Source organism: Narcine bancroftii, chromosome 3, assembly GCF_036971445.1.
Source record: "Narcine bancroftii isolate sNarBan1 chromosome 3, sNarBan1.hap1, whole genome shotgun sequence".
Lineage (NCBI taxonomy): Eukaryota > Metazoa > Chordata > Chondrichthyes > Torpediniformes > Narcinidae > Narcine > Narcine bancroftii.
In genome coordinates, this window is record NC_091471.1 from 195,359,788 (window position 1) to 195,372,717 (window position 12,930).

Consider the following 12,930-nt stretch of genomic DNA (forward strand, 5'->3'; position numbering starts at 1 on the left):
ATGGGGAGCATGCGAAGGACTATGGGTAGGATTGGTCTTAGGAGGCGTGTCCAGCCAGCAGCAGCCAATCATAACATAATAGTGATTTACCACATTAGGGGAGATGTCTGAAGTAAGTTGTTTTTTTTTACTCAGAGAGTTGGGGGGTGCCTGGAATGCATTGCAGAGGATGGTTGTGGAGTCTGGTCACAATGAGCATATGGATGCAAAAAAAATAAAGGGAGGGAAAAATTAGATTGTTGTGGAATAGGTTTACATAGGATGGTGCAAATCCTAGGCTGAAGTGCTTGTTATGTTCTATGTTCTAAACCTCCTTTTGGGGTGATTGAGCATCAGTCGATGAGGACTCGAGGAATAATGACCATAACTTTGTTAATTTAAAAATTATTATGGAGAAAGTTAATGAATTATTGTCTTAAATTGGGCAAGGCAAATTTTGAAGGTTTTAGACAGCAACTTGCAAAGGTTAATTGGAAGAGGCTGTTTTGCAGGTAAGTTGAGTTTTGGAAAGGGGAAGGCTTTTGAAAATGAGATAGGGAGGTTTTGGGGCAGCATTTGGAGTTAAGGACTAGGCTGGCAGAAATAGGGAACCCTGCTTGTCAGGAAAAAAAGAAGAATGCATCTACTAGATTTAAGGAATATAAGCAATGGAGGAGTATGCTTAAGAGGGAAATCAGGAAGGCAAAAAAGATGATATGAGATAACTCTGGTATCAAAAAGTTAAGGAGAATCTCAAGAAGTTCTACAAGTATATTCACTTGGGAGAGAATAGGTTCCCTTCAGAATTAACTAGTTTGTCTCTGTGCAGTGTCATAGAAAGTAGAGAAGGTTTTAAATGAATATTTTTCATCTGTGTTCACCATGGAGAGGGTCATTGAGGCTAAGGAACTGAGATTAATGACTGGTGATGTCGTGAAATATATCCATGTTTGAGAAGCGGAGGGGCTAGTGGTTTTAAAGTATAAAAAGTGGACAAATCCACAAGGCCTTACATTGTGGGAAGCTAGGGAAGCTATATGAGGACATTGTGGGAAGCAAGGGAAGAAATTTGGGGATTCCATAATCTTCAGCCATGGATAAGATTGAAGGGTGGCTAATAGTGTTTCTTTATTTGAAAGAGCTGCCAGTGGAACCTGTGGAGGTGACTGCAATTGAGACTTTTAAAATCCATTTGAACAGGTACTTGGATAGGAAGGATTTGAAAAGATATGAGCTGCCACAGGCAAATGAGACTTGCTCCAATGGACAATCTGGTTGTCATGAATGAGTTGGGCTGAAAGGCCTGTTTCCATCTTGTAAAGCTTTATAATTTTATGGCAATAGACAATTGAAGGTATGGTTAAAAAACATAAATGAATTCACCAAATCCTCATCCCCATCAGTCGAGAAGAATATCTCTGTGTGAGAGAGATGCACCTGAAGTTATGAAAATTTGTATAATGTCATTGCCAACTTTCAGGTTAAAGGACAGTCCAAGTTCTGTCACAAGACAACCACCTGGGGGCATTATCCCATTCATTTAGCATTATGTGATTCTCTTTGATCTCCTGTAACATTTATTCTTGTTTTTATAGCCTTATATTAGACATCTATTCTTTATATCACATAGTGCACATTATAATTCCGTGAAGAGACATTTAAGAAAGAACAATGAAAAATATATCTAATTGTTATTTGGCATATTAAGAATGCAATTACTCCACATTACCAGAGTCAGTAAGTAAAGGGTGTGCAAAAGCGTCTGTCAATAATTATATTTTTGCTCAAGGCACAACGACTGAAGTTTGTTTAATTTATTTTTCTTCTTAATATTTGCATAGTAAAATTGATCTCCAAACACAAATCAAAGTTCTACTGTTGATTGATCGGGACAGATAAGGGGACTTCATTTAAAGGGAAAACATGGTCATTTGCATCGTTTGTCAGAAAACCTCAGCCAAACTTTGAGGAGTTGACGTGGTTTGGGTGAAGAAGTGGGATCATGAGTGGGTGTCCATTCGGAGGGAATAAACCGATGTAAGTTTTCTTCTGATTTAAGAAAATAAATTGTAAAACAAGAATTTAAGACCATTTTGCCGGATTTTAAAGTTTTTCAAATGTTGTCTATCTTTGCAGGTGGTTTTTCTGGTGCCCATGTTGCTTTCAAGTTTATATGAAACTATTGTACAGCTATCCTTTTCAGATAGAAGCACTTAGGTCAGTAGTTCTCAACCTTTTTCTTTCCACTCACATACCACTTTAAGTAATCCCTATGCCATCGGTGTTCTGTGATTAGTAAGGGATTGCTTAAGGCGGTATGTGAGTGGGAAGGGAAGGTTGAGAATCACTGCTGTAGACCTAATTGTTACTGAAATATTTTGTTTGAGAAAAATTGTCATTGGCCCATTTCCTTTGGAGTTATGAAGCCATGCACATAATGAGTCAGTTAGGTACGATTAAAACTCTTTCTTTCTACCCACATACCACCTTAAGCAATCCTTTACTAATCACATAGAGACCCAATGACTTAGATTATTTGGGCATTTACTGAACAAACACTGCAATTCAAAAAAAACTAGTGTGGAACAATTTGAGAGAATTGAAGTGATAATACAATGCAAAATTACAAAGATGATTGTTTAATGATTTGGTGCTGCCTTGGTGTTAGTTACACATTAAATTATTGAGTAAAAAAGAATAATTAATGGTACTCTAAATGTTAAGATATAAAAAACACAAATCCTAATTCTGGCCTTAATTTTTAATTTCAATTTTTTATATTAAATTCAACTGGAAAATTTAAAAAAATGAAAGTGGTCTGGCACATTTGTCAGAGTTTGTGTATTAGAAAAAAAAATTCTGATCTGGAATATACTGCTTGAAAGTGTGAGAGATGAGGGTTCACGATTGACTTTCAGGAGTTAATTGGATAAATATTTGAAGACTGAAACAACATAGGGCTTAGAGAAAGAATGGGGAAAGATTGTGCTTAAATGTGCCACAATAGATTTAATGGGATAAATAGCTTCAGATTTCAGATATATTGTCAGAGTACGTACATGACATCAGATACAACCCTGAGATTCCTTTCTTCTGTGGGTGTGGCAGAATTACCACTAATAGTTAGTGCAAAATCCAAACTGTATACAGCATGAACATGTAAACAATTAAAAGAAATGTAAAAAGATAACAAATGTAAACAAACTGACTGTGCAATGCAGAGAGAACAAAAAGAAAATCACTAAAGTGCACAAGCAAAAGTCCTTAAATAAGTCTCTGACTGAGTTTGTCATTGAGGAGTCTGATGTTGGAGGGGTCGCAGCTGTGCCTGAACCTGGTGGTGCAAGTCTTGTGGTACCTATATCTCTTTCCTGATGGGAGCAGTGAGAACAGAGCGTGTGCTGGGTGGTGAGGGTCTTTGATGATGGCAGTGCTCTCTGTAGATGTACTCAGTAGTGGGGGGGGGGGGGCTGGAAATGCTTTGCCAGTGATGTCCTGGGCTGTGACCACTACATTTTGCAGGGCTTTATGCTCATGGATATTGGTATTCACATACCAGACCGTGATGTAGCTAGATAGCTCACTTTCCACTGTACTTCTGTAGAAATTTGCCAGGGTTTCTGATGTCATACCAAACCTTTGCAAACTCCTGAGAAAGTAGAGATGCTGACGTGCTTTCTTCATGATGCCATTGGTGTGTTGGGTCTAGGAAAGATCCTTTGAGATAATGACTCCCAAGAACTTATATTTGCTCACCCTCTCCCCCTCTGATCCCCCAATGATCACCCAATAATCATTGGATTGTATACCTCTGGCTTTCCTTTCTTGATGTCAACAATCAGCTCCTTAGATTCGGTGACATTGAGTGCAAGGTTGTTGTTGGTGCACCATTCAGCCAAGTTTGGAATCTCCATTCTATATGCTGACTCATTCCCCTCCTTTATTCAACCCACTACTGTGGTTTCGTCGGTAAATTTGTAAATGGTGTTATTGTACTGAGCTACACAGTTGTAGGTATATAGTGAGTAGAGCAGGGGGACTAAGAACACAGCCCTGTGGTGCTCGGGTACTGATGGAGATTGTGGAGGAGATGTTCTTACCAATCTTCACTGATTGTGTTGTGGAGGTGAGGAAATCCTTGATCCAATTACACAGTGAGGTTTTAACTCCTCAGTCTTGGAATTTGCTGATCAATTTTGAGGGGATGATGGTGTTAAATGCCAAACTGTAGTTAATAAAGAACATCCTGATGAATGCATCTTTGCTATCCAGGTGTTCCAGGGCTTTGTGTAGTGCCAATGAGATGGCATCCACCGTAGATCTGTTGCTCCGATGGGCAAACTGGGATGTATCCATGTCACTGCACAGACTGGAGCGGATATACTTCATCACCAGCCTTTCAAAACACTTAATCACTGTTGATGTAAGTGCTTCTGGTCAAAGTCATTAAGGCAAATTACAACACTCTTCTTGGGCACCGGTAGGATTGAAACAGGTGGGTATCACACCCTGCTGGAGTGAGATATTGAAGATTATTCATGAATACCTTGGTAAGTTGGTCAGCACAGATTTTTAATACTCAGTCAGGTACTCCATCCAGGTCATAGGAACATAGAAACATAGGAAGTAGGAACAGGAGTTGGCCAAAAATGGCCCATCGAGCCTGCTCCGCCATTCAATAAGATCATGGCTGATCTAATTTATGACCTAACTCCACCTACCTGCCTTCTCCCCATATCCCCTAATTCCTCTATCATGTAAAAATTTATCTAACCGAATTTTAAATATGTTTAATGAGGCAGCCTCAACCACTTCCCTGGTTAGAGAATTCCAAACATTCACTACTCTCTGGGAAAAACTATTTTTCCTCATCTCTGTCCTAAACCTACTCCCCCGAATCTTGAGACTGTGTCCTCTCATTTTAGTTTCCCCGGCCAGCTCAAAAAACCTTCCTACATCTATCCTATCCATACCCTTCATAATCCGATATGTTCCTATAAGATTTCCTCTCATTCTCAGATGGTTTTTCCTCTGATTCACTCTCCTGAAGGCAGCAGCATGTCATCCTCAGATATGGACAGGATGGGATCATCAGGGGACTTGGGGGCATGGAGGGTTGGTTCTTTGGTTAAAGTCAAATCGGGTTTAGAAGGCATTGAGTTCCTCTGGTAGAGAAACTTTGCCATCTGCTATTTTACCAGATTTCAGTTTGCGTGTCCTGTCTCCTTCCCCCACACCCCCGGTGCTTGCAGTGCTGAGGACCCTAGATGAGTCAAGTTATTGTCCCTTGATGGATGTGGGGTTTATCTGAGGTGAAGCCAATCTTTTTCTTATTCTTTCTCTTTTTAAAATTTTTCTTCTTGCTTCTTGGGAGGTGGGAGGGTTCCTCTTATTTTGTTCTTCTTTCTCTCTATTATTTGTTTCTTCCTTTGGTTCAACATGGACATTAAATTTGCATTTTTCTAGGATTATTGCAACTTTTATTTTATATTAATTGAATCACGTGTTGACTTTTTTCTCACTTTCTTTAATTTTGACATGCAGATCGATTTCTATTATTTTTGTTAATATTGTTGATATCTATGTTTTTCTTTTTGATTATTCTTTGTTTTGACAGCATGTCTCAAAATAAAATATTCAATAAAATAAGGTCATAGATGACTATGTGTGGGAAGGTAGAAGCTGAGGTGATGGGGGAGAGGGTAGAGGGCTAAGAAGAATAGTTCTTTGATAGGAGAAGGAAGGGTTGGAAATGCATCACAATTGCTCTGCCTCATCCAACGTACCCCTACAGCCGACAAGGTTGTCATCCTGGGCGACTTCAACGCTCGTGTCGGCAAAGACTCAGAAACCTGGCCAGGAATCCTGGGCAAGCATGGCGTCGGCAAGTGCAACGACAATGGGCGCCTCCTGTTGGAGCTCTGCGCAGAACAGCGGCTTGTCATTACAAACACCCTTTTTCAGCAGAGGGACAGCCTTAAGACCACCTGGATGCATCCCCGATCCAAACACTGGCACCTCCTGGACTACATCCTGGTGCGAGAAAGTGACAAACAAGATGTGCTCCACACCAGGGTCATGCCTAGCGCGGAATGCCACACTGACCACCGGCTGGTTCGCTGCAAGCTCAACCTTCACTTCAAGCCAAAGCCCAGGAACAATAAAGCCCCCAGAAAGAGGTTCAATGTTGGAAAACTGCAGTCAGACGAAGCGAGAGGAAACTTCCAGGCAAACCTCAAAGCAAAGCTCGACGTTGCAACCCGCCTCACGGACCCGTCCCCTGAAACCCTCTGGGATCAGTTGAAGACTACCATACTGCAATCCACTGAAGAGGTACTGGGCTTCTCCTCCAGGAAAAACAAGGACTGGTTTGACGAAAACAGCCAGGAAATCCAGGAGCTGCTGGCAAAGAAGCGAGCTGCCCACCAGGCTCACCTTACAAAGCCGTCCTGTCCAGAGAAGAAACAAGCCTTCCGTCGCGCATGCAGCCATCTTCAGCGCAAACTCCGGGAGATCCAAAATGAGTGGTGGACTAGCCTCGCCAAACGAACACAGCTCAGCGCGGACATTGGCGACTTCAGGGGTTTCTACGAGGCTCTAAAGGCTGTGTACGGCCCCTCACCCCAAGTCCAAAGCCCGCTGCGCAGCTCAGACGGCAAAGTCCTCCTCAGCGACAAGATCTCCATCCTCAACCGATGGTCAGAACACTTCCAATCTCTTTTCAGTACCAACCGCTCAGTCCAAGATTCCGCCCTGCTCCAGCTCCCTCAACAGCCCCTAAGGCTAGAGCTGGATGAGGTTCCCACCCTGGATGAGACATATAAGGCAATCGAACAACTGAAAAGTGGCAAAGCAGCAGGTATGGATGGAATCCCCCCAGAAGTCTGGAAGGCTGGCGGCAAAACTCTGCATGCCAAACTGCATGAGTTTTTCAAGCTTTGTTGGGACCAAGGTAAACTGCCTCAGGATCTTCGTGATGCCACCATCATCACCCTGTACAAAAACAAAGGCGAGAAATCAGACTGCTCAAACTACAGGGGAATCACGTTGCTCTCCATTGCAGGCAAAATCTTCGCTAGGATTCTACTAAATAGAATAATACCTAGTGTCGCTGAGAATATTCTCCCAGAATCACAGTGCGGCTTTCGCGCTAACAGAGGAACCACTGACATGGTCTTTGCCATCAGACAGCTCCAAGAAAAGTGTAGAGAACAAAACAAAGGACTCTACATCACCTTTGTTGACCTCACCAAAGCCTTCGACACCGTGAGCAGGAAAGGGCTTTGGCAAATACTAGAGCGCATCGGATGTCCCCCAAAGTTCCTCAACATGATTATCCAACTGCACGAAAACCAACAAGGTCGGGTCAGATACAGCAATGAGCTCTCTGAACCCTTCTCCATTAACAATGGCGTGAAGCAAGGCTGTGTTCTCGCACCAACCCTCTTTTCAATCTTCTTCAGCATGATGCTGAACCAAGCCATGAAAGACCCCAACAATGAAGACGCTGTTTACATCCGGTACCGCACGGATGGCAGTCTCTTCAATCTGAGGCGCCTGCAAGCTCACACCAAGACACAAGAGAAACTTGTCCGTGAACTACTCTTTGCAGATGATGCCGCTTTAGTTGCCCATTCAGAGCCAGCTCTTCAGCGCTTGACGTCCTGCTTTGCGGAAACTGCCAAAATGTTTGGCCTGGAAGTCAGCCTGAAGAAAACTGAGGTCCTCCATCAGCCAGCTCCCCACCATGACTACCAGCCCCCCCACATCTCCATCGGGCACACAAAACTCAAAACGGTCAACCAGTTTACCTATCTCGGCTGCACCATTTCATCAGATGCAAGGATCGACAATGAGATAGACAACAGACTCGCCAAGGCAAATAGCGCCTTTGGAAGACTACACAAAAGAGTCTGGAAAAACAACCAACTGAAAAACCTCACAAAGATAAGCGTATACAGAGCCGTTGTCATACCCACACTCCTGTTCGGCTCCGAATCATGGGTCCTCTACCGGCACCACCTACGGCTCCTAGAACGCTTCCACCAGCGTTGTCTCCGCTCCATCCTCAACATCCATTGGAGCGCTCACACCCCTAACGTCGAGGTACTCGAGATGGCAGAGGTCGACAGCATCGAGTCCACGCTGCTGAAGATCCAGCTGCGCTGGATGGGTCACGTCTCCAGAATGGAGGACCATCGCCTTCCCAAGATCGTATTATATGGCGAGCTCTCCACTGGCCACCGTGACAGAGGTGCACCAAAGAAAAGGTACAAGGACTGCCTAAAGAAATCTCTTGGTGCCTGCCACATTGACCACCGCCAGTGGGCTGATAACGCCTCAAACCGTGCATCTTGGCGCCTCACAGTTTGGCGGGCAGCAGCCTCCTTTGAAGAAGACCGCAGAGCCCACCTCACTGACAAAAGGCAAAGGAGGAAAAACCCAACACCCAACCCCAACCAACCAATTTTCCCTTGCAACCGCTGCAATCGTGTCTGCCTGTCCCGCATCGGACTGGTCAGCCACAAACGAGCCTGCAGCTGACGTGGACTTTTTACCCCCTCCATAAATCTTCGTCCGCGAAGCCAAGCCAAAGAAAAGAAAGAAGACAGCAGAAAATTTCAAAGAATTGTGAATGGAGCTCAGGCCACCCTGCCAACCCTTGACTCTGTTCACTCTTTCCACTGCCTTAAAAACAGCAGCCAAGATAATCCAGCATCCTCATACCCTCTTGTCCCGCTGAACAGAAGCTGCATGGGTTTGACAACACGATAGCATCTTGCCCATTGTTACCAGACTCCTAAATGGACCTCCAATATGTGAAAGATGACCTCTTGTTCTCCTAAAACTACCACAACTTAGACCTTGCACTATTTCACCTGCATTGTTCTCTCTGTAACACTATCTTCTGCACTTGTGTTCATCTTGCTCTGCATGTTGTATTTAAGTTTTCATTGCCTTGTCCGAATAGTGTTCAAAACAAAGTTTTTCACCATCCCTCGGTACATGTGAAAACAATAACAATTCAATTCACAGCCTGCTTGCATTTTCCTGTCTTTGTGCCATATTTTCTTTGGCTTTTTCCAAATATATTTATTACTTCCATATATAGGATCACTTGAGAGACCAGAAAGATAATCTTTTCATGAAACGTGCCTCTACGCAGTTCACCAAAAGTAATTATGCACAGTAACTCCAAAGGAGAACGAGTGTCTCCACTAGCTATTTTGGTCAACAAACTCTTTGAGCTTCAGATTTATGAGGAAGAAGTTATCACTTGGCTTTAATAATATTCAACGCAATTTATTTACAAAAGGAGACCAACTAGTTGATTAGAAATAAAATTGTTACCTATAAAATCATCTCATCTTATTGCCAGTTTCTCATTATTTTAAAAATTTTTGGCCACTGATTTAAAAATGAATTCAGGTAAAACCTAACAGCAAAAGAATGACAATTTGAGAAACTGCTCTTTAGTCAATTCTGAATGTTGACCCGAAAGGGAGTGATCATGAAAATGTTTGGTACTGTACCTGCTTACTTCTGTTTGACCTGCTATTATCAGCTTTACATTACATTTCACAAATACACATCTGGGATAAAGAGCTACAATGTAATGCCCTATAGTTATGGAAATATTGCATGACAATTTTTTTTTCTGAAGGTGATTATTTGTTTGTCTATGTGTGCACTGAATAGGTTAATATACATACATATGACAATAAAATATGAGTGTTTATTTTTAATGATTACAATAATTGCAAACTATCTTGATATCCTGATTCGAGCTAAATAATCTTGAAATAATTCAAGATTTTGTTGCGTAAAATCGAAATTTAAAGATTGTTGTTACATCTTCTTTGGTTTGAGTGAGCACCTGTTGATTGCATCACATGTTGTCTGATTTTCTTTTGAAGATTGAACTGAGCATATTGCACTGTCTAATTTATTATTAGATAACTTTGATGACAAAATGAATAAGCCAGAAACAATTTCTGATGTAGTATTACATTTCTGTAATTGATATCACTAACTCTCATACAAATTTCTGTAAATTACTTTTGAAAAAGCATTTATAAAAGCAAACAACTATTTTACCCACGTGCAAATAGGTTATGGCATATAGTAAAACATATGTGGTGACATTTCCCAGATGCATGTACAAGATCTATTCAGAGAAGTGTAGTGAGTTTCCCAGCTTCCTGGATTTGTTACAATTTCATTTGGAAGCAGATAATTTTGTAATTCAACAACTTGTTATGTCGAGTAGATGATAACCATGGGTAAACCTCAATAAAATAATTGTTTATAATGCACTTTTGAACTTTGGTTATGAATAGATTAAAAAAAGGTCTTTTCTATATTAAAAATAATTTCAAATTCCAACTTTTAATTCGGAAGCTGCAAATTCAGATTTCTGTAGTTAAGTGATCCTTACCTCCCCTCTGATGCTATAACTCTAGAATTCAACTTGAACTCAACTATTTGAAGTAAAACCAGTTTGCAAAACTGTGAAGACTGCTGGAAGAGGTCAAGGTGTCAGATGGACAGAAAAATGGCAAATGGATTTCACACTGGAAATCCATATGTGAATAATATATTTTTGGAAGGTTACATGATAACTGATAGGTTGGCAAAATGTTTAAGAAACACAGAAGCCTAATATTGAATATCTATAAATTCTATAGATAGCAAGGAAGGTGGTTAAGGCCTATTCTACAGACAGCAAACTTTATCTTTTTTGAAAAGTAAACTTTATTCATAGTAAAATATTTAGGAAGGAAAACAGTGCAGAGTCATTTTGCATTCTTGGAATTGTGTTCTGAGATATATTTTGTTACTGTATATTGTAGTGTAAATCATTATTGGTTGAAACACAGAATGTGGTCAGAAAAATAATCCTGGAACTGTTCCCTTGTCTTAATTTGGCCAAATAACTGGATACACATTTGAGAAAGAATATCACATTATTAAAATAGATTGCAGAGAAGATTTACAATGATGATGCTAGGTTGTAGAAATTCATTTGCGAGGAAGAATTGGTTGGATTGGCCAGTTTGATTAAGAAGAGGTTGAAAGAAGGTTAATCAAAGGGAATAACATTGTGCAAGGCCTGAAGAGGGTAAATAGAAAGTTCCTATGAGAAGAGAGTTGTTGGGGTCTTTCATGGCTTGGTTCAGCATCATGCTGAAGAAGATTGAAAAGAGGGTTGGTGCGAGAACACAGCCTTGCTTCACGCCATTGTTAATGGAGAAGGGTTCAGAGAGCTCATTGCTGTATCTGACCCGACCTTGTTGGTTTTCGTGCAGTTGGATAATCATGTTGAGGAACTTTGGGGGACAACCGATGCGCTCTAGTATTTGCCAAAGCCCTTTCCTGCTCACGGTGTCGAAGGCTTTGGTGAGGTCAACAAAGGTGATGTAGAGTCCTTTGTTTTGTTCTCTGCACTTTTCTTGGAGCTGTCTGAGGGCAAAGACCATGTCAGTGGTTCCTCTATTTGCGCGAAAGCCGCACTGTGATTCTGGGAGAATATTCTCGGCGACACTAGGTATTATTCTATTTAGTAGAATCCTAGCGAAGATTTTGCCTGCAATGGAGAGCAACGTGATTCCCCCAACAATGAAGACGCTGTTTACATCCGGTACCGCACGGATGGCAGTCTCTTCAATCTGAGGCGCCTGCAAGCTCACACCAAGACACAAGAGAAACTTGTCCGTGAACTACTCTTTGCAGATGATGCCGCTTTAGTTGCCCATTCAGAGCCAGCTCTTCAGCGCTTGACGTCCTGCTTTGCGGAAACTGCCAAAATGTTTGGCCTGGAAGTCAGCCTGAAGAAAACTGAGGTCCTCCATCAGCCAGCTCCCCACCATGACTACCAGCCCCCCCACATCTCCATCGGGCACACAAAACTCAAAACGGTCAACCAGTTTACCTATTTCGGCTGCACCATTTCATCAGATGCAAGGATCGACAATGAGATAGACAACAGACTCGCCAAGGCAAATAGCGCCTTTGGAAGACTACACAAAAGAGTCTGGAAAAACAACCAACTGAAAAACCTCACAAAGATAAGCGTATACAGAGCCGTTGTCATACCCACACTCCTGTTCGGCTCCGAATCATGGGTCCTCTACCGGCACCACCTACGGCTCCTAGAACGCTTCCACCAGCGTTGTCTCCGCTCCATCCTCAACATCCATTGGAGCGCTTACACCCCTAACGTCGAAGTACTCGAGATGGCAGAGGTCGACAGCATCGAGTCCACGCTGCTGAAGATCCAGCTGCGCTGGATGGGTCACGTCTCCAGAATGGAGGACCATCGCCTTCCCAAGATCGTATTATATGGCGAGCTCTCCACTGGCCACCGTGACAGAGGTGCACCAAAGAAAAGGTACAAGGACTGCCTAAAGAAATCTCTTGGTGCCTGCCACATTGACCACCGCCAGTGGGCTGATAACGCCTCAAACCGTGCATCTTGGCGCCTCACAGTTTGGCGGGCAGCAACCTCCTTTGAAGAAGACCGCAGAGCCCACCTCACTGACAAAAGGCAAAGGAGGAAAAACCCAACACCCAACCCCAACCAACCAATTTTCCCTTGCAACCGCTGCAACCGTGTCTGCCTGTCCCGCATCGGACTTGTCAGCCACAAACGAGCCTGCAGCTGACGTGGACTTTTTACCCCCTCCATAAATCTTCGTCCGCGAAGCCAAGCCAAAGATTATGAGAAGAGAGTTCAATGGCTTGAGGACATAGATTTAAGTTAACAAGTACAGATTAGAGAGTATTTTTTAATATTGCTGAAAAAAATGGAATTCACTATCTGCAAGGTTTGTGGAGGTAGAAACAGTCATCTCATTCAAAATGTGGCTACGTCATTTGCTGTGTTGACGAAGACTAAAAGCTGAAAATGGGGATCAGCCTCAATACCTCATACTTTATCAAATGGCTACC

The 12,930-nt window shown here is 42.3% G+C and overlaps 1 protein-coding gene across 1 annotated transcript in view; it reads left to right on the forward strand.

Moving 5' to 3' along the window:
- Positions 1 to 1,884: 1,884 nt before the first annotated feature.
- The window catches only part of tdo2a (tryptophan 2,3-dioxygenase a), a 72,583-nt gene continuing 61,537 nt past the window's right edge, over positions 1,885 to 12,930 (forward strand). Inside the window, exon 1 of the mRNA XM_069922865.1 lies at positions 1,885 to 2,016. Within this exon, the coding sequence (XP_069778966.1) occupies positions 1,982 to 2,016 (35 nt within the window). The 5' untranslated portion in view covers positions 1,885 to 1,981. The remainder of the gene's footprint in view (positions 2,017 to 12,930) is intronic.